At 37.1% G+C, this 27,190-nt stretch overlaps 2 protein-coding genes across 10 annotated transcripts in view; one reads left to right on the top strand and one right to left on the bottom strand.

The window, feature by feature from the left end:
- Positions 1-4,718: 4,718 nt before the first annotated feature.
- The window catches only part of LOC144970906 (endoglucanase E-4-like), a 44,085-nt gene continuing 21,613 nt past the window's right edge, over positions 4,719-27,190 (bottom strand). For all 9 annotated transcript variants that reach the window (XM_078911055.1, XM_078911056.1, XM_078911052.1 and 6 more), the window contains 3 exons: positions 13,388-13,553; positions 12,695-12,885; positions 4,719-5,922 (listed from right to left, as the gene is read on the bottom strand). In XM_078911055.1, coding sequence (XP_078767181.1) covers positions 5,888-5,922; positions 12,695-12,885; positions 13,388-13,553 — 392 coding nt within the window. In that variant the 3' untranslated portion in view covers positions 4,719-5,887. The remainder of the gene's footprint in view (positions 5,923-12,694; positions 12,886-13,387; positions 13,554-27,190) is intronic.
- Positions 8,519-11,844, top strand: LOC144970907 (uncharacterized). The gene is made up of 2 exons (XM_078911060.1): positions 8,519-8,834; positions 10,216-11,844. Exons 1-2 carry the CDS (start codon positions 8,780-8,782, stop codon positions 11,667-11,669), a joined length of 1,509 nt encoding a protein of 502 aa, XP_078767186.1. The 5' UTR covers positions 8,519-8,779; the 3' UTR covers positions 11,670-11,844.

The following is a 27,190-nucleotide window of genomic DNA, read 5'->3' as shown; positions in this document are numbered from 1 at the left end:
GTTTCGGGTTTTCCATTTATCAACAACGCCACTACCACATTATCTCATTAGTTCCAGTATCATTCATCCTGTTTTGTGGATAAATTATGGGAAACCAAAGCATCCATGTTATCTGTTTTCGAATATTAAATTGAAGCTTACATTCAATTTTACATAATTATTAATGGAAATACTTTCAAACCAACGCAAAATAGTGTCCATTACAACAATGTTGAAACAAACCCATTAATTGCGTTCGGGTTTCAGGCCTGAAAATTATATGTGCACGTCGTTTTTGGTCATGTTAACTTTTAACTCACCATTCCGGCATCTGATAATACCGCTTTGAGGCGATTGGTCACAATATTCAATTTATTTATTCGTTGTAATTATAGTATATTCAGTTTCCATCTATCTATCTATCTATCTATCTATCTATCTATCTATCTATCTTTCTCTCTCTCTCTCTCTCTCTCTCTCTCTCTCTCTCTCTCTCTCTCTTTCTCTCTCTCTCTCTCTCTCTCTCTCTCTATTTGTTGGGTTTTATACTTCCTGCTAACATATTTTTTCAATCTCGACTTGAAAAAGATTTTATCGCTCGAAGAGGAAATTAAGCGAAACAAAAACATTCAGGTTAAACCGTATAAACATATGCGTGCCCTGAGCAAGATAGCGACAATATGTTCACAGGAGAATGCAGGTACTTCTATTCAAAAACATGAGACAGGAATTTCGTGTTGAGATCTGGAATCTTTTTATTTAATGTACTGAATAAATATACCTGCCACTATGGCGTCTTGATAACGACAACCGATTGTGAAAAAAGAACAAGAGGATAAAATATAAGAGAGAGAGAGAGAGAGAGAGAGAGAGAGAAAGAGAGAGAGAGAGAGAGAGAGAGAGAAGAGAATAGATAAATGGGGTGACAAAACAATTGCGTATAATGGAAATAGTGAATGATAAAGGGAAGAGAGAATAGGGGGAGGAAGTGAGTAAAGAGGAGGACGATTGGTTTAGGTTAGATACATTTATAGAGGGAGAGGGACAGTGATGGAAGGGAGAATTAGAGGGAGAGGGGCAGAAGGTGGAAGTGAAGTAGAAGGAAAGATAGATAGATAGTTAGATAGATAAATAGACAGTTAAATAGAGTAATTGGTTGATATAGAGAAATACATAAAGATAGATAAATGGATATGGATATATATATATATATATATATATATATATATATATATATATATATATATATTGACAGATATAAATATATAGATATAGATCGGTAGATAGATAGATAGATAGATAGATAGATAGATAGATAGATAGATAGATAGATAGATAGATAGATAGAAAGATAGATAGATAGAGAAGAAGTGAGCTGTGAGGTAGAGGGACAGAAGGAGGATGAAAAGGAGAGGGGGTAAGGCTAACTTTGGAAATTTTAACAGATATAATCTGCAACAGATTGTGTTATGCGCGAACCCTTAATGGAGCTCAGCAGGACTTGTCAGGATTTCGGAAGTGAGCTGCTAGCAAGTATCCTATTTTCACCTCTTCTTGCTTAAAAGAAAAGTGCAGATGGGTTTTGGCTGGTGACGACAAAGAGATTAGATCAATAATTTGCTGAATCTTTAATCATTTATTTCTTTACATCCATCGTCAAACGGTCGTAGTTCAGTACTCAATGTCAACTAAAAGTGACATACAAGGATTAAGTGAAAATGACAGACACGTAGATAGGAACGTAAACGAAAAGCAAAATATACAGATAGGAAAGATCCAGGCTTTAAAATGAAATTTGATTTCTTTTTCCTCTAATACTAATAGAAATGTTTAAACTGGAATATGGTATAATATACGTCAAATGGGCATCATGTCTTTGATGGGTCCTCAATTAATTGGAAGAGTTTTTCACATACGAGTTTAATATGCCATATTTTGATAATTTGTTTGGGTTTTTTTTTTTCTTGTTGCTTTTGGGTTTTTTGGGGGGGTTTTTTGTTTGTTGTTTTTTTTTTCATTAAAAGTATAAAATGATGCCTGTTATAAAAAGCAACTGTGCGCTAGCACTGGAGACAGGAATGAGTGTAATGATATTTCACCATCCCTACATTCCAGAGCAAATGAAACAATTCCTTCTATTCATCCCTCAAGGGGATTTGCCTTTATGGTCTATTCTTCGGGCAGACAAGAATAGCCCAGGATCACCCGCAGCCTGCGTTGCAAAGCGTCAAGGACGAAGTAACTTGATCCAGGCCATACAGTACGTTGGGGAATTGAAGTCCTTCATTTTTTGCTTGGTGATGAGACAAAGACCTTATCGCTGTATCACGCTACCTACTATGACACAAACTCACTAGTTATGGCAGTCAGTGAGACTTTTGTGGCCGTGTACGTCATTTAACGAAATATGAACAAACAAACAAAAAATAAAACCCCTTAGAACCAGAAGCCATGCGAAACGGTGCATAAGAACTATCAACCCACCTCCACTCATTCTCCTGGCCGAGGTGCTCGTAGAGTAAACAAAAGAGATGACTTAGCATTAACAATTATAATTGAGCTTTATATAGCGCAATACTCACTAAATGTGCTCAAAGCGCTTTACAAGGGGTCCCTGGTCAACAGCAACATTTAACATGTAGGACGGGACATGGCGGTATTACAATTTTTCGGACAAAGACAACGCTGTTAACGGCCAGGTACTCATTTTACACCTGAGTATGATGAGAGAATGTGAGTAAAGAGCCTTTTCAAATGACTCAACTATGCGCCGAGCCAGAGGCTCGAATCCAGCACCTTCCGATCCGAAAGCGAGTGTCATACCACTAGACCACATAGCCGCACTATTATGGGCATTACGGGCCCTCCAATCAGATCAGTCATCGGCTTTCCTCATTAGTCCTTGTTCATTCCTTTACATTATCCGTCTTCTCCTTCTGCCTCCCTCTAATGTGCCTTGTATAATGTATTTGCCAATGTGTCATGGCAAGAATAATGACCAAACCAAGAGAATTTTCTTCTTTTGACTATGTACAGGAGGGATTCTTGTGGTCCTTTTATAGTAACAACTCTTCTGTTGACCTCTTCGTCCAACTGATACCCAAAATGCGACTTTAACATGTTTTCGAATGATTGTATCCTTTTTAGAATTTCTGAGGTTAATGTTCACCTTTCACAACCATATGAGAAGAATGATATTACAAGTGTTTTATATAATTAAGGTTTTGAACTGAGTGCCATGTTCTTGCTTTCCCATATCTCATCACGAGATGATACAGACAATTAAATACAGTACCTACAAAACCAAGGAGTCTCTAACTAGTTGTAAACAACTTTTAATGTCCAGATATTGGTCAAATATTGGACCAATATTGAGCACATAGAAATGGTTAACAATTTTTCTGTCAGGAAAATGCACAGACGTATTTAGAATTTTGCATATCAACAGAAACACTTCTCTAGGGGTTTTTGGCATTCGTGTAACTTGTAGGTTACTTAAAAAATAAAGTAAAAAAGAATGATGATTTAAAATAGAATATAGATTTAGATATAACTATAAGGTAACAAATAAAAACGCAAAACAACGGAGACTTGTTCATCAAAGATCAGAAGTAGATCCAATAACGATGTAACCTTGTAGTTAGTCTGATGCCACCTAAACGTTCCACACTGACAGAATTTCAGCCAAAAGGACGTATATGGTTAGAAAATAAGCATTATAATTTTAACCTTAATGACATATTATATGAAAGAGAGAGGATTTACAAGGAAAAAAATCATCTCTCACAAAAATAATAAACCTTTCAGGCTGGTTCAACAAAAGACCATGGGCATGGCCCAGGTGAAATCTGATTGGTCTCATTTCAAAACAAGGACGAAAAGTCTCATGAAAAATCAAATAACATTCGATAGAAGAGATAGCAGGACTGCAGACCGGTGAGGAATCGAAGGCCCCCGGGGAGATCCAATATTCCTCTTTCCACTATCAATAGAATCCCACTACCACCGCCTCAAGAAGAAGAAGAAGAAGAAGAAGAAGAAGAAGAAGAAGAAGAAGAAGAAGAAGAAGAAGAAGACGAAGAAAAAGAAGAGAAGGAGGAGGTGTAGGAGGAGGAGGAGGAGGAAGAGGAGGAGGAGGAGAAGGAGGAGGAGGAGGAGGGGGGGAAGAGAAGAAGAAGAAGAAGAAGAAGAAGAAGAAGAAGAAGAAGAAGAAGAAGAAGAAGAAGAAGAGAGAAACGAAAAAGAAAAGGAGGTGGAGGAGGAGGAAGTGGTGGTGGAGGAGGAGGAGGAGGAGGAGAAGTAGGAGAAGAGGAAATCTCCTGGTAAATTTGTATCAATTGCCAATAAAATGAGAGGAACCGACGTGTCGAATGTTGAATTGGAGGAAATATAAACATTACCAAAGCATTATCACCATGCAAAGAGTGTGAGGTGTAAGGACATGGCTGATGGTTGTTATTAATATTTCATGATTTAAGAGGTTTAATATGGCAGTGATTATGTGTCTTAAACATGTATACGATTCAATCCATCAACCATTAAAAATCAAGATTATACACTGTTCTCATAGTCATCGTTAATTTTTTTTATCATCATCATCATTATCATCATCATCATCATCATCATCATCATCATCATCATCATCAGCATCATCAGCAGCAGCAGCAGCAGCAGCAGCAGCAGCAGCAGCAGCATAATCATAGATAAACAAATATTAAGACGAGTAAAGAACGCAGTCATAATTTGTGAGCTAATTCAGCAAAATATAGACTAGTTTATTGCAGGTAGTATAAAACAAACTCAAAATCAAATCCGAATTATTTCGGGTATCTAATTACGCATTACAAAATATATCTCTACAAGACAAACAGTTTTATCTTTACTTCACAAATACAAATTATAGAAATTAGTCAGGCAATGAAGATAGGTGTGTTTTTGATTTAAGTATTAGTCGATATTCAGGTCACATCATCGCCCAAGATAAGTGAGATGGTACCTATGAACGGAGTATTTATGTTTGGGGTTTTTTATGGGTTTTAAGCCGCTTGCAACACTTTTAGGTCATTTCAGCATCAGTAAAAGGGACGGTGACAGGAGAAACGGTGTAGATTTGTAGTTAAAAGTGCCAAAAGTAAGACAAAGGGACTGTTTTAAATACTCAATTTCCTTATCGCTGGTCATAAAATTCCTATTGGCAACTGACTCACCCCGACAATAAAGTAATATGAACATGTGTGACTCACCGGTATTATATCCGTGTAAACCAAATGACAATCAAAGAGATTTTAAAGTTAAAATGACCAGAAAGATAAAATTATTGATTTATTTAGTTAAAGAAACAATAATATTTCTCCTAAAAAAAAAAAAGATAAAAACTTAAATCAAGTCTCATGATTTTCATTATAATTCCAACTTATAGCTTACAAACGAATGAGATAATGTGATATTGTTGTTTTAACATCGTCACTATCACATTATCTCATTCGTCTGTATTGTTTCATTCATCCTGTTTTGTTCATAAAGGGGAATCGTGAAACGTCCACAGTATCTATCTTCGTCTAATAAACTGAAGCTTACACTTCAATACTTATCGTTATTTTTTCCTTCCAGCTTCAAGCAGCAACATTTTCATAGTTTTCAAGTAATGAACTTATATTTTTATTGTTGGCTGAAGAAGGGCTTGACCCGAAACGTTTCGTGTTTGGTATTTTGTTCTTTTTTTTTAATCTGTTATATTATATTCATTTTTGTTTATTCCTTTTTTTCAGTCCACAGCATCTAGCAACTTTGTATCACTTTGGTATTGTGTTTCTGGGGTTGGGGGTTGGAGTGGGTGTAGGTGGGGGGGGGGGGGGTATTGCTGGTATTGGTGATTAAGAGACAACGTTGTGATGTATGTTGATTCTGGTCAAGGGGGCGTTTGGTTCTCAAGATATTTCAAACCTGGAACATATGAAAAATAAAACGGTTTGACTTCGATGACATTGATAAGTTAAAAACAAACATTAAGAATAATATAATGATAATAGAGTGGTGAAGTAGAGATAAAAATAAATAATGAATAAATCATGTAAATAATTAGATATAAAGTCTAAATTGATAAATTATATGGGTCCATCTACATATTATTGAGGAGTAGAGTCGAAATTTCTTGCTGACAAAAAAAAATATTTTAAAATAGAGCTTTTATATAGCGCAATATCAAATAAATGTGCTCAAAGCGCTTTACAAATGGTCCATGACCAACAGCAACACGTAACATGTAGAACGATTCATGACGCCTGTTGGGCGATATTACAATTTTTCGGACAGAGACAACGCTGTTAACGGTCAGGTACTCATTTTACACCTGAGTACAGTGAGAGAATGTGAGTAAAGAGCCTTTTCCAAGGACTCAACTATGCGCCGAGCGAGGCTCGAACCCATGACCTTCGGATCCGAAAGCGATTGTCATTGCATACCACTAGACAACATAGACGCAAAAACAAAACAAATAAAGAAACAGGATGCCGACAGATGGATGCCTTAACCACATAACTGCTGTACTATGGAAAGACGCGCATTTAAAAATTTGGCCAGAAAACTCGTCCTTCAAATATCGATTCATTTCAATGAATCTCATCCTGCCAAAATTCGCAAATCCGTGACCTCACGTTGTCATTCCAGAACACGTCAGTTAACTGGTTAAAAAGGTGTTCGAACTCAGAATCCTCCGTTTCAGGTTCAAATCTAATCAATCATATTGTTACTGCTAAATGCGGATATATATATATATATATATATATATATATATATATATATATATATATATATATATATATATATACATTGATCTGTGTGCTCCACTTACTTCGTACATTACTCGAGCAAGAAATACTTTTTTTTCCTCCTGATATAAACACATCGCACTCAATCAACACATTATCCAAATTCCCGGATGTGTGCGATTACGCGGAATGAATTATATTATGTTTGTATAACCTGATCTGATCTGATAATATTACTATTATCTATCCAGAAAACACTTCAGTTACGTTGATAGTTCCCGATAACTCCTTTGACGTTAATTGCGATAAAAGATGATGTAAACGGATTCAAATGTTGATTCTTTTGGCCATTTCAAGTGTAACGTGATCGGTTATTGGGTAGATGAGTTAACCCTTTAAAGGCGAGATTCAACTTTAATATGACATCAAGTTTCCAGTTTCAAAGTTTCAATTTCATAATTTACTGTTTAGCTTTTTGTCTATGATTCACAAAACTTGATGGTAACATACATAAAAGAGAAAAATGGTTAAATGATGATGATGATGATAATAACAATAATAATAATAATAATAATAATAATAATAATAATAATAATAATAATAATAATAATAATAATAATAATAATAATAATAATAATAATAATATAATAGTAATAATAATTGTAAGAGCACTAAACAGGCTACTTGTGTTGTCATGTGTGTTTATAATACGTTGTTTCGTCATCAGAATACATGAACTTTCTTGTATGCGATTTGAGATAGATGTTTACTTACAACGGATTTTTTTTTTAGAGTAGTCCTTCTGAACCACTAGAACCATGGGGCCGCAAAGTACGTTCCACTCGATCCTAAAAAAATAACCCAGCTAAGCATATTATACAGCTAAATGGACAGGTGGGGGAGGGGGATGTCAGAAAATTTTTTTGACTTTACTAGAGATGGATCTTCGTTCACTTGCTTTATAAACGTGTCCTCTACCAACTGAGCAATCGGAAGTCCCAGCCGTGGATAAACGATAGATCAATGCAACCTTTTTGTATAGATGCGATGTGCTTGGCTAAGAAACTCACAACATTGCAATCCGGAAATATAACGGACCAACGCACGAAGCTGTAGATAGAACGAAGTTGACGTCACTATGGTCTTTGTTATTGTTTTTTGCCATCCATGTTTATGAGTAATTCTCCCTAAACTGTATTAACCAGACTATAAACATTCAAAGTTACACATAGTTTTGTGTGTTGGTCCATTATATTCTGGATGGCAATAGGATTCAATAGTCTGATGTCACGTCCGCCCAGCAACGAGCAGCTTGGTTCTAAACAAAGAAAATCGGTACTTTATATTCTTCATGCTGGCTAGAACTTTTTCACATGTCATGTGATCAGAATGTATAAAAGTCAAAACATGATCAGATTTATAATGTTTTTCTCCTCTGGATACACTTTTATGCTCGTCGAAGAAGTATTTCATAAGGGCGTCCGCCATTGTTCCGATAGTTTAAAACCAGTTACACGACTGTTGAAGCCTATTGTGAGTTTCTTCGCCAAGCGCACAGTATCTATTAGTAAACTTGAGCGTTTATAGTCTGGTTAAACAGTTATGTGAGAATTACTCATAAACATGGATGTCCAAAAAAACCCAACAAAAACAAAGACCTGAGTGACGTCAACGCCATTCTATCTATAACCAGGTAACTGTTGATAGAAGTCATGACATCGGATTCTAAACATTCTTACAGTTAAATGGAGAAATTGTCTCCTAATCTTATCATATTATGGCGCATTGCACGACAACTTCCAATTCATTTACCTACTTTGGAAAACCATATCAACAATTCATTTACCTACTTTGGAAAACCATATCAACAAATGATTGAGTTATCTTTAATTGGAGTGGGTAAATTGATAACCATATTATAGTTTTCGTCCGATATAATGAGACATCCGCTCGCGAAAAATTGAAGTGCATTAATGTGAATACATATTACAAGACAGATCAATTCTTTTGGAGTTATCATTGACTTTATAGACATGGCTCGAACTTTGCTTTTTCTTTTTGTTTTAACAAGCCTTGATTTTAAACAATGTAAGTATATTCTTCGTCATGTGATATGGTTGGGATTATACGAAGAGGTACAGTTATCTGTTTATTGTGAACTATGTATGAGTATAATAAAATCATTCTTGAAACAGCCTTAGTCGGCATAGCTTTTGTGACATGTTGATGAAACTTGCGATTTAAACGCTTGGGATCTGATATTTTAGAAGTTAAAGAGCTGTGCAAATTTTCGTCCCCTATTATTATTGTTGTTGCTAATATTATTATTATTATTATTATTATTATTATTATTATTATTATTATTATTATTTATTATTATTATTATTATTATTATTTTTTTTTATTATTATTATTATTATTATTATTATTATTATTATTATTATTATTATTATTATTATTATTATTATTATTATTATTATTATTATATTATTATTATTATTATTATTATTATTATTATTATTATTATATTATTATTATTATTATTTATTATTATTATTATTATTATTATTATTATTATTATTATTATTACTATGTGCCTCCTCTTTTGTTTCAGCAATTCATTGTTAAGCGCAGGTAAATTGAGAAATAAATGGAAAAACGCATACAATGTTTAAGATGGTCCAAATTAATGGACAAGAAGGAAACAAAGAACAATCTTTTCCCTCCTTTCCGATAAATATCTAGAATTGTTTTGTTTTTTTAATTTGAGTTTTTATGTAGTGCATTATCCTCTAAATGTGCTCAAAACGCTTTATAAATGATCCAAAGCCAACAACAACATTTAACATGTTGGACGAGATATGACGCTTCTGATGCACTATTACAGTTTTTTTTCTCCTACAACAAAGAAATCGATACTGTCTTTTAGACTGGAGTGCGGTTAGAGTGTGTGAGTAAAGAGCCTTTTCCTGGTAGCTACATATTCAGCTTTGGGTCGCCCGGAGTGGGGCTCGAACCCGAAACCTACATAACGGTAGCAAAGGAGACGTCGAAAGAAATTGATTTCTCTACCCCAATTTGTTGTTGGCCCATGGATTGCTAGGTTTGGAATGCATTCCTGAATGTCTTTTACTCTCTTAATTTTTATTTATTTATTTATTTTATTATTATTTATTCATTTGTTTGTTTGATTATTTGATTATTAATTAGCTTATTTATTTATTTATCTATTAACTGATTTAATTACTCATCCATTTATATATCTATCTATTTATTTATTTATTTATTTATTCATATATTTATCTATTTATTATTCATTCATTTATTCATTTATCTATTTTTTTATTTATTGATTTAATCATCTATTTGTTCAATGTTTTGCACCATACGCAACATTTTTAAAAAATTCTTTCACTATCATTCATTTATTACCTTGACCTTTGTCTATTTCCTCTGATTTTAATTTCAGGTCTTGGTCTTCATATTGAAATTACACCTCCTAAATCCTTGGAATTTATTGATAATACTCTAAAAATATCATGTTTGGTGGACACCAATGAAACACCAGTACAAAGTATTGTTCTCCTGGAAATTTCAAAACCCCAAGAAGACCCAATCGTATTTCTAAGACCCCCTGCAAAGTTTTCTTACGGACCAGACTTCACTAAAAGATTCCATGGAGAAGGACTGCTCAATGCAAGCGTAAAAGGAAGTTATCTTTCACTGACCATCTCCCACCCACGGAGTGAAGATGGAGGGTTATATCAATGTTCTATGTATTATCTAAATGAGGGAGGGATATTGACTGAGTCAACAGTTACTGACAATGCTGATGTAGAAATTCTGGACATCGCTAAAACATACCTGAAAATGAAAAGTTTGGAATTGAAAATGAATAATATTTTAGACAAGCTTTCATCCGAAAACGAAACAAAACAATCAGGATCTGTTGATATCGACAAAATTTTGGAAAGAATAACTAAACTTGAAGAGACAATGAATGAAAAGTCGGAAAAAGGTGATTCTTCTGTGAAAACTAAGTTAGATATTTTGGAAAGTAAACATGAAAACCAGTCACAACTTCTCGCATCGTTAGTGAACAAGGAGTCGTCATTGGTCGACAGAGTCAACCAGCTAGAGGGTAAGAGTCAAACTCTATCCAAGACAATCAAGGAAATAGAAGATAAAGGATTGACAACTGGGGCAACAGTCAGTCGCCTGGACAATAACGATCGTAATCAGATGAAGTCAATCACTGCTATGAAAAAAGGCGAAATCGATATCAAGAATCGATTAAATCAACTGGAAATCCAGAGTCAAAATCACTCTGAGACAATCGGAGAAATCATGCATGAATCCTGGACGATTTCGGCCAAGGAGAACATTTTTGAGAACCAACTTCAAAATCAGTCGAAGTTGATGACATGGTTATTGAATAAGGACTCTGATATTGATGACAAAATCACTCTTTTAGAGAATCAGACCCAGAACCAGTCAGCAAAAATTAATGAAATGGCCTTCACTTTGGCTTTCTGTGCGAGAACCACAAAATATACGTCCATGTCTGTCGGAGCTGTCGTTATATTCGATGACGTCATATTGCGTGTGGGTCCAGCCTCATACAACGAAAAAACGGGTATATTTGTCACACCAAAACACGGACTTTATCTATTTTCCTTATATTTTACCGCCAGAAATACAGGCGGCGAAGTAGCTTTGGACGTTAATGGCAACTGGGTTGCAGCCGGCCATGCTTATGAACAGAACGTTCAACAGTGGGATCAGACGGGTATAGTTACCGTGCTGGAACTTCGAACGGGGGACAAAGTGAAATCTGTGGTTACCACTCATAATGGGCAGAGCCCTGTAATTGATAAAAACAGATTTTCCATGCTAACTGTTTACCTTTTAAGACTGTTATGAAAGCAATCAGTTGAATCAATTTTTCCACTTTTATTGGTATCATTATCATGTTTTATTGATACTATAGGTAAAATACTCACAACATTCGCCAGTCGGAGCTAACACAAGCTAGGTGTAATTGATTGAATTTAGTGAAAAACCTATCATTAAATTACTGTCTAAAAAGAACAACAAAGTGCTGAGTGACGTCAATTTCGTTCCATCTATTGCTTTCAATTATCTTTTTTTTTCTCATATCTTCTCCTTCCTATATAATGTTTACATCTATTTTGTGGGTTCTTGTATTTATTTGTAGATCTGATAACCTAAATCGTTATGGGCTTAATGTAATGTAAATACTCTCAAAACAACTCAAAATATTCTCCATTACACCAATGTTAATAATAATTTAGCTTATAATTGCGATTGGTTATCCAACATGCAAATGTGTGAACCTAGACGAAAACACTTAAATTAAAATTAAATAATTAAATGAAAAGTAGGCTTCAGTGACATTTGACCCATGGAGACGGAGTTTATCCCGTTTTCTATAGCGTGATAATAGCAATCGCCTGCTATCCTTTAGACAGAACGCTAGTCTATCACAATGTACTTTTAGCCAGATCTAACAGATCCAGCAACCCAATCACTGCCGGATGGACAGGGGTGGTCAGCAAAAAAAAAACTCGACTTCACACGGGGTCGATCTTGGTCCTTTTTCGTGTGAGGCAATAAATAAACTTTACTTAAGGACACCACACCCTGGTCAGAAACCGATGAATTTCCGTTGTCGCTAATCTGGTCACTTAGCACGCTCACTGCTGATTGACTCGTTTAAGATAAAGTAACGAATTAGCCATGGGTGCCTTAATATGTGTGCTTGTAAGGTGCGATTACAATTTTTTCGACAGATACACTGACGCTGTTACTCATTTAAAACCTGACCGAGGTAAGATAATGAGAATAATAAAGAACCTTTCCAAGTACTCAGCTTTGCCGGACTCAAACCCAAGAACAACACAAGACCACAAAGCCGCACGAACTACCTGCAACTGCCGACTGGAATCCTCCGTTGTACTCCGTGGATACCTCTGAATGGACATAGTCACTTCTGTCGTCTTCATAGTTATCGTTGATGTCAGGGCCTCCGACCAGGGCCCCAAAAAGAACGTGCTCGTTGGGCCCCGGTTTAGCAAAGTCATCCCATGTACATTTGTCGGGAGGGGGTCGACAGGAACTGATTGAGTCGTAGGAAAAGGAGGAGGACAAAATAGATTTTGATTTTAATTGAGGATGTGGGAGGGGGAGAAGAAGGGGAAGAAAGGGGAGGTGGAGAAGGAGGCGAGAAGGATGAAGAGCACAAGAAAGAGTCAACGTTTTTGGTTGCAGCGGAAAATTCGGAGGAGAAGAAAGAGGAGAATGAGGCAGAGGAGGAAGATGAGTAGTAGGATGGGGAGGAGGAGGGAGAGGCGTTGCAAGTTGTGGAAATAAAGAGAAGGAGCAACAAGATGAGGAGGCGTGAGAGTACAAAATGGGAGTTAGCGATGATTAAATGGAACGTGGGGTTATGGATTATTATTATTATTATTATTATCATCATCATCATCATCATCATCATCATCATCATCATCATCATCATCATCATCATCATCATCATCATCATCATCATCATCATCATCATCATCATCATTTCAGCGCGTGCCCACGACAGTATATTATACGGTTTTTCTATACTCTACCTGGAGGCGTGGTGTGGCCGGGTCGGCGGGTTGTTCCCAAAGCCAATGACGTAACTCCTACCCCCGTCCCCTAACATGTAGTTGATTTGCTCTCTTGACCACTTCCGGTACTTCTGGGGATTAATCCCGAGATCCGCTGCAACTAGAGCTATGAACGCCATGTTAGCTGAGAAATAAATTTTTTTAATGAAAGCATAGATTGTAAAATAAAATTTAAAAATAATAATTCAACCAATGTTAGGCCGTTATCTGAAATAACAAATCTAATGATTTGGCCTGAAAACTCAACCTTCGAGAATCGATCGATTTTAATGACACTCATCTTGGCAAAAACTAGGTCATTTTAATCGATCGATATTTGAAGGACAAGTTTTTTTTATGTGCGGCTATGTGGTCTAATGGTATGACACTCGCTTTCGGATCGAAAGGTCCTGGGTCGAGTACCTGGCCGTTGACAGCGTTGTCTCAGTCACAAAAATATTGTAATAATATCGCCTAACAGGCGTCATGTTTCGTTCTACATGTTACGTGTTGTTGTTGGTCAGGTACCCCTTGTAAAGGCCTTGAGCACATTTAGTGGATATTACTCTATATGAAAGCTCATTCCTTTTAATCTATCGATATTTGAAGACAATTTTTCTGGCCAAATTTTAAATATATGTATTTCCAGAGCACGGCAGTCACTTAGGAGTTATTTTTGTAATTATTTTTTTATCGTAGACTATGAAGGTCTGGTAAAGGTTTATACCTCTATATTTTAGATTTTATTGATAACTTTTTTAAAATTTGTGGGCAGGCATGGAAAGTCAAGTTTAAATTAATCAAAATTATTATGAGCTTGTCGTGCGCAAAGCCACAAGACACAAAGAGCATGCCATCTCGTTCCCACTCCTATTAACTTTATATTTTTTGTTGTTATTTAGGCGATGTGATGGTGATAAGTTGCCGACGTGTACTTTCTTACAGGTCTGATAACCCAAATTTTTGAGGGCTCATTGTTATAATGGTCCTAATACTCTCAAACCAAAGTAAAATATCTTCAATCACAATAATGTTAAGTCAGCCCACAATTGTGATCGATTATCTGACCTCCTCATCTGTGAATTGAGTGCGTTACAAAAAAAAAAAAAAACCTTCACATGTAAAATTCAAGATCATGAGGTTGATTTCTTGGGACTGTGTGTTCATTTATACAAACACAATTTAAATCAAAACCTTAAAAAACATTATGGATCAAACAAGTTCTCTCTTGGCCTACATGTACACGATTGTCTGCTCGGACACCAATGGCAAATTCAGAGATGATCTGGCAAAACAGGTCAGATGTTGGAAAAATTCGAATCCCATATTATTACATATTTGAATAGAGGCACATAATAAGAAGAAAATACAGTTTGAATTGTGTAATTATCTTAATTTGGACCAAAGTTATTTACATTTGAAGGGAGAACGTGAAAATAAGTTTAATAGAGAAAAGCGCTCTTAATGACAAGTCACACATATTTATTACATCGACAGATCTCGGGGGGTGGGGGGGGGGGGGGAATTTAATTAAAATCTTAATTAACTTCAAATTGTAAAATCCTTTCTTGGGAATTTAGTTGGATGGATATTAAAAACGATGGAGTGAAAAAAAAAAAACAAAAAAAAAAAAAACCAATATCATGCATCATGATTACGATTTTTCACTTTTATTCGCCCGTAGTTAAAACCAGCTCGAGCGACATCCAACGGGTTATTTAGGTAGCTGTGTCAAAGCCAGACACCTACAATTTTGGCCGGGCTGAAAATTTATGCAGGTTGAGTTTTAGAGCAAAATTCGTTAGATGGGACATACGTGCCCTCGGTGTTAAAGCACACGATGAATACAAAAGCATCATCGTCAAACATTATTTGTAGTTCCTCTCTTCAGTGACTATATTTGTAATTGTTATGATATGAATTCACAAGTGATTTATTTTTCTTCTGAACTTTTCTACCTTTTCTGTTAGAAATTATTTTTGCTTCGAATCATAATTCAATTTTTATCAGTGGTACATTTCAGAAACTTGCTCAGTAAAGAACATTCTCTCTAAAAAGAAAGGAACCAATCTACTTGGCAAATGTCTGCTCAGATTATTTTCATTGTAGTTTTTTTAACGCATTACTAAAATAAAGAAATCAATTTAAATTCGTGTTAAAGTTATATAATTTGTTCTGAAACTGAGAATATAAAATAAAAGGTTACTTGATCCCGGGATAAAGTGGCTGAGAGGAAAAGACATATGTGGGGGCAGGCAATAATGTAGAATAAAATAGATCCGTAAAGTTGTGTTTGAAACAGTAACGGAAACGCAGAGAGAAAAATACAAGAGAGAATTCACCCAAAGTTTGCACCCCCCCCCCCCCCTTTTTTTTTTTTTTTTTGAGCGAGACACGCTTTGTATTTGTGATGATTTTTTTCTCTCTCTGTTGTATCTGGCACTGTTTCGCACAACTTTTCTGATTTTAGTCAAGAAGAAAATATCTTCTATTTATTGTTTTTAAAAAAGAATTCACTGCACATATTTGGCTTGAACAATATGCACGCAAATGTCCCCTATATGAACGGAAATTCGACCCCACTCTAATTCTTTGCTTATTTTTTTTTCAAAACACCACTTTGTTGCTTTGACTTTGAATAAGACAAGAGTCGAAATAGTAAATAATGGCTTGACGACTAAGCTGATAACCTTATTATCCTCTTATAACATGATGGTAAGGTGGAAAAGGTCGATTTTTGATTCACTTAGTAAAGTTGAATTATCTGGAGACAGATATGCAGACAAGAAATGATAAGGCCGTGTAAAAGAAACAGCGATAAGCAACCGAGTCACACCCACTTCACAACCTTGCCCGATCGTCAGATATTGCGAGACCCTTTTCCTAGAAATGAAAGTAATTCCCATTACACATATAGAAATGATCATATCAGTCACCGAGCTACAACATCCCGTGAAGAAGCAACATATCCTGTGCAGAATAGACGAAACCTATTACACAGTAAGTCAAATCTGACAAGAGAAAAGCACGTGACAAATCAGTCTAAGCGTTATAATCAGCAACCAAAAGAGTATCTTTTAACCAGTACCAAATTTTTACTTGTTCTTGGAGTGGCCTGTTCATATGGCATTTTGTTTTTCTATATAAAACTTGTAGCTACTGTGATTAATCAGGAGATACGCATTACGCCATTCAACATAAAACCATTATTCTTCAACAAAACAATGGGGATGAAACGTCCATTTCATCAAGAAGAGAATAACTCTTTGCGGACAAATCTGCCAGATGCTCCTCCCACGAGCGGTAACAATCAACGAAAAGAAGAAATGTGCATTACAGTCAATAACTTTTTCAAACAGTGTAAGTCTAAAAAATTACCCAAAAGTAAGAAAAGTCAAACAACGGAATCCTCTGGTATTCTAACGTACATGATGACAGGTATCAGCACAACAATGCATGGCATGGTGATGACAATGAGTGGCTGCAGTGGAGATGATGCCAGCTGTGTACTCAATTTAAGTGGGAAAGGTCGAATATTTTTTGAAAAACTATTCGATATAAGATGATATGTGATCTGTTTAATCTTACAGGTCGAACCAAATGTATTTTGTGACAGGAAAAAGACTTGTTTTTTGTTTTTCTAAATTTTATTTTATTTATTTATTTATTTATTTATTTTAAAAGATTGTTAGAATTTTAAGGTAGAAATCGAACCCATGCGTTATTTTAGAGTTGTTTATTCAAATAAAATCATTCTGAAGTCATAAAATTTGTTAAAATTATACCATTAAATTGATTAGTTTGTGTTGATTTTTATATACGTGGCCCATCGCCTCAAATCGGTATTGCATCGGGTTCAAATGTTTATTTCTTGCGCTTAAAGAAAGTATCCCAGCTTCCTCAGTTAAACAAATAAAATTAACATAAGTTGTTTTTTGTTGGGTTATTTTTTTTTTTGGGGGGGGGGGCGGGTGTTGTTGTTTTGATTTGTTTTGTTTTGTTTTGGAATTTTTTTACTAAATTTCTGAAAAAGTGTGTATTAAACAGTGCTAGACAAAACAAGAAGAAAAATACAAGAAAAAAAACCCCCAAAAATTGAACCTCAGACCTCTAGATGACCGGCGTTTTTCTTCTTGTAATTTTCTTTCTTGCTTTGTCTGCCAATGTTCCATACACAGTTTTCCAGGTATTTGTCACTTTTTTAAAACTATAAATATAATTCTCAGCATTTATTAGGTATTGCCGGCATGATTCCGTTTTGAGGTCATGAGTCACACATCATATATTGTCGTATACTGACAAAACACTTTTTTTTCTTATTCATGCCAGAAATCTGGTGCCTTGATATCCTTAAATTGAGATGACGTACTAAAAGTCTAAAAACCTGAGTCTTTTTTTTTTAACTCTCTCCTTACCAGCCATTTTCGGAATTTTCCCTGAAACTTCACACTCACCCAACACAAAAATATTTTTGTTCTACTCAAACAGAAAAGGAACGAGTACAATCCATACTTTTAATTGTCCAATGTTTAATTTCTATCGCTAGAACAATTTTTTTTCTTTATAATTTGTGATGTACAAAAGATATCAGAATGAGAAAACTGTTGGTTGCATCGTAACAAATGTGACGATTTTCCTATTGATGGTAAGGAGAGGGTTAACAACGATATTCGGTCAGCGTACAATTTGATCCGTCAGAGCCATTAGACCTATGGAGCTGGAGTTTATCCCAGTTTCGATATCGTGATACCTCTTTGGATAGAATGCTAGTCTATCGAAAGTACTTTCCGCCAGATCTAACAGAACCAGTTACCAAATCACTACTGGTTGGACAAGTGGGTCCGAAAAAAATAAATCTCGACTTTACCCGGGATTGAACTCAGTCTCTTTGCGTGTGATGCGAGTGCTCTACCAACTGATTATTGAGCTCCATGGATACAATAGTACAGATTTCTATAAATTTGGGGGAATCGCTCAATTGGAATATGTGACTCGCCTCTTTAATAAAGTATTGTGTCGAAATGAACCAGATGTCGTGGCATGCTGATTTTTTATGATGTATTCTCTCTCTCTCTCTCTCTCTCTCTCTCTCTCTCTCTCTCTCTCTCTCTCTCTCTCTCTCTCTCTCTCTCTCTGCTTTGTACGGCACTGTTTCATACACATTTTTTTCATATTTTTATTGTTTATATGTGCAGCTATGTGCTATAGTTGTATGACACTCGACTTCGGATTATAATTCCAGGATTCGAGTCCCGCTCTGAGCAGCGCATAGTTGAGTCATTGGAAAAGGCTTTTCACTCACATTCTGTAACCGTCCTCGGGTGTAAATTGGGTACCTGGACGTCAACAACGTTGTCTCTGTCCGAAAAACAAATGAAAATGTAACATCGTCAGACATGCGTCATGTCTCGTCCTTCATGTTAAGTGTTGCTGTTGACTTGGGACCCCGTGTAAATGCTTTGAGCAGGTTTAGTGGATATTGCGTTATATAAATGTTCAAGGTATTCATCTTACGCCACTGCCTTCTCCTAATTTGTCACTCTAATATTTTCACAGAAACTTGACCCAAGTGTCATATTTCTCATCATAAATCAACTTTTCACTACCTAAACTAAACCATTCCGACATAGATTTGAGGCAATGGGTCACATTACTGCCCTCAATTTAAAAAAATAGTATCTGGGGTAGGACTCGAAATTGGATTCCTTCCAGTTAAACTACAAGGTCTTATCACTCGACCACCTCGCCTGCGGTTGATCTAAACCCCACAGAAAATACTCTGCATGCGAAAGTCACAGTCACATTCTAGAAGGGGCTGATACTGATAGACGGCAACCGGGATAAACTTCAAATCTATGTGTCTCTTTCATTGTTTGCTTACATCAATGCCACATGCATAATTCGCATTCTAATACACATTCATTCTTTATCATATGAACAGCAGCTCTTACCCTAGCATTAGCATACAATAAATCAAATCACCAATAAGTTTGACTTAAACATAAAATGTTGTTACTGCCATACTCGGCAAAAATAACAATAATAATAATAAATAAATAAAATTAAAAAGTAGTCCTTCAGAGCCATTCGGCCCATGGAGTCGGAGTGTATCCCGGTTTCTATACCGTGAAACAAACAATAGCAATTGCTTGCCACCCTTTGGATAGGACGCGAGTCTATCGCAAAGTACTTTCCGCCAGATCTAACAGAGCCAGCTACCCAATCACTGCTGGGTGGACAGGGAGGTCAGAAAGAACCTCGACTGCATCCGGGTTCGATCTCGGTCCCTTTGCGTGTGAAGCGAGTGCTATGCCAACTTAGCTATTGAGACCCGCCGATAATATTAATAAATTTTAAAAAATAATAATCATAATTATAAATACATTCCTAAAATTTTGGTCAGAAATATCGTCCTTCATAAATCGATTGATTAAAATGACGTCATCTTGTCAAATGCTGATTTGAAATTATTTGTTTACAGTTTATGTTCTTGGCTGAAGAAGGCTTTTGAGCCCGGAACGTTCTGTGTTTGGTATTTTATTCTTTTTTTTTTAAAGCGGCTACATTCATTGTCTACATTCCTTGTTTTCTGAAATAGGCAACGACGCGCTTTGAATAGCCAACAAGGCAAGATGGATTAAAATCTGAAAAGTTGTGAATGAAATTTCAGTCCATGCAAATTAGAAAGACAAATACAAGAATAAACCACCCCATAAAATCAGACCGCTAGTTGTGTGAATAGTTCTCACTAGATTTGCTCAATCAGGTTATATAAATATTAAAATGTGCACATAGTTTTTTGGGGTTTTTTTTGTGACGGTACGTAGATTAAGTGATAGATAACTGTGAAATCGAATGTAAGCTTCAATTTAATAAACGAAAATAGATAATGTGGACGTTTCGGGTTTTCCCTTTATCAACAAAACAGGATGAATGAAACACAACAATAATATTATATGCGATAAAGGCGTTGTTAAGGTGAATAAACAAAAACATTGATGGGGCGGGAAATTGTTTGCTCCTTTGTAAGGAAGCACGAATTAAAATAGAACAATAGATATTTATTATATTTATAATTAAAAACGGGGGAGGGGGAGGGAGGCGGGGAGGAACTGTGTAGTGCAGTATAGAAAGTGATTTAAAATAAATTATAGACTATTGTTAGAAAATAAATATAATGGAATTGGAAATAAAGTTATACAAAATGCAAGGGATGAAGGTATTAGTATGTATTATCGTACTCTACCGTGAAGTCCACGTCTTAATCTGAGTAGCAGCGAAACTGGAATGGAATCTTTGCATTTGGTGGGAGCAAGTAGCAAACGTTCACGTCGTGCTCCTGTAATCCTTCTCCGAAGGAGACTGATTGCTACACTACGCGACCAGAGAGAATAAATTGGGCGGTAAAAGGATAGCCCCTCGGCCCAGACAATGGAAAACTTCAATGTTGTAAGTTTCAACACAGAAGGAATCTCCCATACCAAATGCAAGATACTGACAGAGCTAAAAGCAGATATAATTTGCTTACAGGAAACCCACAAAGACTCAAAACCACCTTGAATACCTGGCATGCAACTAGTAATACACCACGAACACCCAAAATATGGAAGTGCCATGTACACTCGAGAAAAATCTACCATACTGAAAAGCGATGATCACTCAGAAAATGACATTGAGATTCTCAGAGTAGAAACAACACTGATTACCATCATATCTGTGTACAAACCTCCATTAACCCCATTCAAGTGGCCCCAAATGAATCTATCCGATAGAAAACCAACCCTGATCATTGGAGATTTTAACAGCCATAACACTATATGGGGATATGAGCAAAATAACATTGACGGAGATGCTGTTGAGGAGTGGGCGGCCGGCAATGACCTCACAATCCTCCATAACCCCAAAGACAAGAAAACCTTTATGAGTGCCCGGTGGAAGAAAGGTTACAATCCGGACCTGGCATTCATATCCTCTCAACACTTCTCAAACTTTGAAAGGACTGTAGGTGAGCCTATACCGAAATCTCAACACAGGCCTATTACCATCAGCATCAAACCAGCTGTTAAAGCCCTCGAATCAAATGCGATACCACGATTCAATTTTAGAAAAGCAAATTGGGAAAACTTTACTAAAGATTTAGACAATGAGATCACCAATATAAAAAGTGACCCACAGAGATACGACGACTTTAGAACACTCATATGGAAAGTTGCAAAGAAAAACATCCCCAGAGGATGCCGAAAAAGTTATATTCCATGTCTCCAAGATGAAAGCAAGAAACTATATGAAAGATACATTGAATCATACAAGGTGGATCCTTTCAGTGAAGAAACCCTAGAACTGGGTGAAGAACTCACATCAATGATAGCCGATGAAAGATCAGAAAGATGGAAGGAATTAATAACCTCCACCAATATGACCCTAAACAGCAAAAAGGCCTGGACTACAATTTCAAAACTGAATAATGACAAAAATACCCAGACAAGAGTGGCTGCAGTAACACCTGACCAAGTAGCACATCAGCTTCTACTGAATGGGAAACCAGCCAAGAAAGCACGAGGCCAACTAAAAGCCCTGAAACGTGAAATGGACAAAGCCCTCAAGGATAGTGAAGATCATCTTGACTCTTTTACCCTGGAGGAGCTACTAGAGGCCTTGTCCCATCTGAAGGCAGGAAAAGCATCTGGACTGGATGGAATCACAACTGAGATGATTCAACACTTTGGCCCGAGAACCCTATCCTGGCTATTGGACCTCTTCAATGTATGTGCAAGGACAAACAGGCTGCCAAGTGCATGGAGGAAAGCAAGAGTAGTCGCCCTACTGAAACCGGGGAAAGATCCAAAATCCAAGAAAAGCTATCGCCCGATCTCCCTCCTGTGCATCGCATACAAGCTATTTGAGCGAATGGTTATGTCCCGCATGTCACCCAGTCTAGACGAACAACTATCTCCAGACCAGGCTGGATTCCGACCAGGACGGTCAACATGTGGTCAACTTCTTAACCTTACACAATTCATAGAAGATGGGTTTGAGACAAAACAGGTTACTGGCACAGTCTTCGTCGACCTCACTGCAGCCTATGACACAGTGAATCACAAGATCCTACTCCTCAAAGTGGCTAAAATGATAAAGAATAAGAAAATTGTAAATATTATCCAGTCACTTCTCGAAAACAGGCGCTTCTTTGTTGAAATGGATGGCCGGAAGAGCAGGTGGCGCACCCAGAAGAATGGTCTTCCCCAAGGATCAGTGCTGGCTCCAACACTTTTCAACATATATACAAATGATCAGCCTGAGTTCCCAAATATCCGCCGATTCATATATGCTGATGACCTATGCCTCGCAACACAGGATGTGTCCTTCCAACCAATCGAGAGCAGACTGACAAATGCCCTAGACACCCTTACAAAGTACTACACTAAAAACTCGCTTAACGCCAACCCAGGGAAAACACAAGTGTGTGCATTTCACCTCAACAACCACCAACCCCACAAAAAACTTAACATCAAGTGGAATGGCCAGACATTAGAGTACAACTACCACCCAGTGTACCTCGGAGTGACGCTTGATCGAACTCTGTCCTTCAGAGAACACGTGAGAAAGACCAAGGCAAAAGTGTCCACGCGTAATGCCCTCCTTGGAAAGCTGGCAAACATGAACTGGGGAACTGACCCTAAAACTCTAAGGACCACAGCATTGGCCCTCAGCTACTCAACTGCGAAGTACTGCTCAGCTGTATGGGCCCGATCATGCCATGCCTCCAAGCTAGACCCCGAGCTCAACAACGCCTGCCGGATCATAACGGGCCAGCTGAGAGCAACACCATTACCACTGGTCTACCGTGCAGCAGGAATAGCCCCACCACACATCCGGAGGGAAACCCATGCCCAAATACAAAAATACAAACAGGAAATGGACCAGAGACACCCCCTTCATGACCACAATTGCCCCAAAAGCAGGCTCAAATCAAGAAAAAGCTTCCTCACAGTAGAGAGGCCTTCACCCAGACCACTCAGCATTCTTCCGCCTGGACAAATGGGTAGAATGGGACAAGACAGCAAACGATGCCCTCCAGCCCCCAACAGAAAAGCTCCCAGCAGGCACAGACCTCAAGAGAAAAGAATGGGTGGCGTTGAACAGAGCTAGAGCAAAGGTGGGAAACACCGCCACCAACCTCTTTAAATGGAAAATCTCACCGGGCACTGAATGCCCATGCGGCCACCCCAGACAGACCATGGACCACATCCTGTCCGAATGCTCGCTGGGACCTCACTGCACCAATGCTGACCTGAGGGAATGCAACCAGACTGCCCGGGACTGGCTGACTCACTGGCGCGACAAGATATGATGATTTGGTGGGATGTGAAGACTGGTAGAGAAGGTAGCTGTGACTGTCCATTTCCTTGTAGTGTCTTGAGTCATCTTTGGGTGAGGCAAACTGCGATGTTCATGAAGGCTACGTTAGATGTGGATATCTGATAAGTTTATTTGATTGCTGGATGGAAGCTGTAAAGGGAAGTGATGAATGTGTTGAGTTGGAGTTTAGTCATCGATATATCGTTTGGAAAATTCCGGTTGGTTGCCGTCGTATTGCGAGAAAAAATGAAGCTCACCTCGAGCTTGAACACCATGAACACGGCGATGGACCCATTTTGGTGCCCATGGCAACTCCCGAGATCTGATGAAAAAATTGGCCGTTGAATTCAAAAGACTGACTCAGTAAGGCGAATGATAGCATCGACGTTAAATTTGGGTACATGGTGCCTGTCGATGAAGTATCGGATGGCTTGTAATACATCTTGATGGGGAATGCCTGTGGAAATATACCTTCGCTTTGTCGTTCAAATTGCTGATAGTAGATTTAGTTAGTATTTTACATCAACGCTAACCATCGAAGGTAATGCCATGATGGTTGTTAGTTCGGCACTAACTGCCATTGTTTCCATTCGGACGACTGTCCGAGGAACGTGGTCATTTTCCTTCCACTAGGTGTCTATTGTCAAGCTCTTATGCGAATGTTGCATTCTTTTGACTCTAGAAAAAATCACGTAATCTATAACAATTCATTTCGCAACGATTCATTTACTTCCCTATTCGCCAATATGGGATAAAAGTTGTAAATTAAACATATACATCTCGTGATATAATTAATATGTGTATACTAGAATACTAGAATTTTTAAGTCGTGTTGCTTAAGGATAGGTACTCATTTATAGCTGAATGGGGTTATATTATGTATATAATGTTCCAGGGACAAAGCATCGGTGCCAGAGGCTTTGCTGTCATTATCACCCATACAATATCTGTCTTCGCTTAAAGTCGCTTGGCTCCACTATGCAGATTTTTCATCCGTGTAATATTTAGAAATGAGTCGCTAACCAAAACGCCCAGGAGTGTGATTTTTATTCGAATAATCGTGTAAGGAGCTCAAGGCCATCAGAAGTCCCATATAGAATGGTGTTGGTCTCTTGAGGAAAATTATTATGAAGTGATCAGATTGAGTTAACCGATGTTACAGCACTTAGCTGTGATCAGGGAGAGGATGGATAAAACAGGAGTAGTGGGGGAGAATATTATTGAAAGTAGAGAGCCGTAAAGGGTTGAGTTTCTGAAAAATTGGATATTTAGTAACAAAAATGTGAAAATTAAAAAACGCTTCGGAATTCGGAATGGTATAGAAGAGTTTTCTTTCATTCTGAAACCTTCCCATTTTGCCTTTTCGTTAGTATCCTCATTGTCGAAAGTAAATGACAATGTGAAATTGAATGCAAGCTTCAATTTAATATACGAAAACAGATAAAATGGACGTTTCGGGTTTCCCATACACTACAGACGAATGAGATAATGTGGTAGTGGCGTTGTTAAGATGAATATACAAAAACATTGATGGACAGGAAATAGTATGCTCCTTTGTGAGGGAACACGAATTAAAATAGAACAATGATTTTGTAGAATTTTCTTTCATTCAGTCTAAGAGTTTAAGAGAGGGGGGGGCAGATAGGAACGAGTAAGAGAATTGGAACAAGAGAGAGAGAGAGAGAGAGAGAGAGAGAGAGAGAGAGAGAGAGAGAGAGAGAAAATCTAAAGGATAAAATGAGGCACAAAGAGATTGAAGAGGGGGATGGTTGCAAGTTAACTGCTACTGAAGAACATATATTTCTCCTCCAAATAAAAGATATAATTGTTTCATAGAAAGAGATTATTTCATGTGTGAATGCGGTTGAAAACTTTTTCGAGGGACGCCAAGAAAAAGTTTTCATACGATTAGTCTTGATTCCATTGAGAAAGATGTTAGATGGTTATGGGGTTTTATTCTTTTGGGAACACGAAACTTTTGTATTAATTTGTTATAATTCAAAGGAAAATGATAAACAGATATTATTATGTGCTCATTATTATCACATTAATTTCATCATTATTATTATGATTTGGTTATTCCATCATTGCAATACATTCCGTCGTAGGCAACGTGCACTTATTCGCAGGTCTGATAACCCAAAAGGTTATGGGTTCATTGCTGTACTCTCAAACCAAGGCAAAGTATTGTCCATTACAACAATGTTCAATCCAGCCCATAATTGCTTTCAGTCATCAGACCTGTAAAATATGTGCACGTCGGTTAAAGGACAAGGCGCCAAGTTGGCAGAACAGCGTTTTCTTAGTGGACATCAATAAAGTTGGATTTGTGGTGCGTGGGGTGGGGGATGGCGAAAGGAACACCCAGTGGAAATCAGTTCCTGTTTCATTGTGTGACAATTAGCACTGATGGTGCATATCCAAATTTGATGCGAAGGGAAAGTAATATTTGGTTTGTTTTGTTTTTTCTCTCAAGTTATGGATTGGGCTGTAACAATGGCTTCAGGGGAAACCACTCACCAAAGGGTACTTTCCCGGTTCCGCGGCAATGGAGAATAGAACGGATACAATGGAATTCGTATTAAGTCATTGGTGTCCCACTGTATATCAACTCTTTGTACATAGGACAAAACGTGTATACATAGTACTGTATTCGTAGCTAGTCAATATGCTCAAAGAGTTTGACATGGAATCCCAAACCAACAGCAACACTTAACGTTATATAGTTTGAGACACAACGCCTGTTAAAGAGCTGTTGCATTTTCTTTTCGACAGGGAGATAGTCATTACCGGTCTGATACTCATTTTACACCTAAGTGCGTGATGAAATGTAAATAAGCAGTCTTCGCTAAGCACTCAACTTTAAACCGTCCTCAGGGAGATTCGAAAGGGACTTGAACCAAAGATCTAAATTTCCCGAAGGAGAGTGCCATGCCACAACTCTACATAATCGCATTTAGAATTCTTTGTGTGTATGAAAATAAAATTCTTTTAAGCATTAGTATAAAACATTAATCAACGCATTTAGCCTCGGATTAAGAAGAGAGCTATTGATCTAAGATCTAATCGTCTCTTTTAACTCTAATGGGACCGAAATTAAAGTATATGGCTTTTTGTGGAATACTTGCTGTATTTTGTCAACAGATGAAAGAGCCATTTGTGATTAAATTTCAAAACAATTCACTTATTTTGCTTATTTTAGCCGTTTCTGTAATTCTGACTGAATGATAAGTGATTTCTTTAAAGTAAACGTTATATAATAAGTGGCTGTCTACAGCCTGGGATCGTTAAATTAATCTAAAATAAGTAGAAATGGAAAGTCTTAAAATAAAATAATACACAAATTGGACCTTTCGAATAGAAATTTTTCGTCGGATAAAAAAGCTAAATTCTTGACTGGTGAAGGAATTGTAACCAAAATAT

The sequence above is a fragment of the Berghia stephanieae genome, chromosome 4 (genome assembly GCF_034508935.2).
Source record: "Berghia stephanieae isolate SIO BIC M18660-M18661 chromosome 4, UCSD_Bste_1.3, whole genome shotgun sequence".
Lineage (NCBI taxonomy): Eukaryota > Metazoa > Mollusca > Gastropoda > Nudibranchia > Aeolidiidae > Berghia > Berghia stephanieae.
The sequence above is the reverse complement of the archived record's forward strand: the minus strand, read 5'-3'. Positions and strand labels throughout refer to the sequence as shown.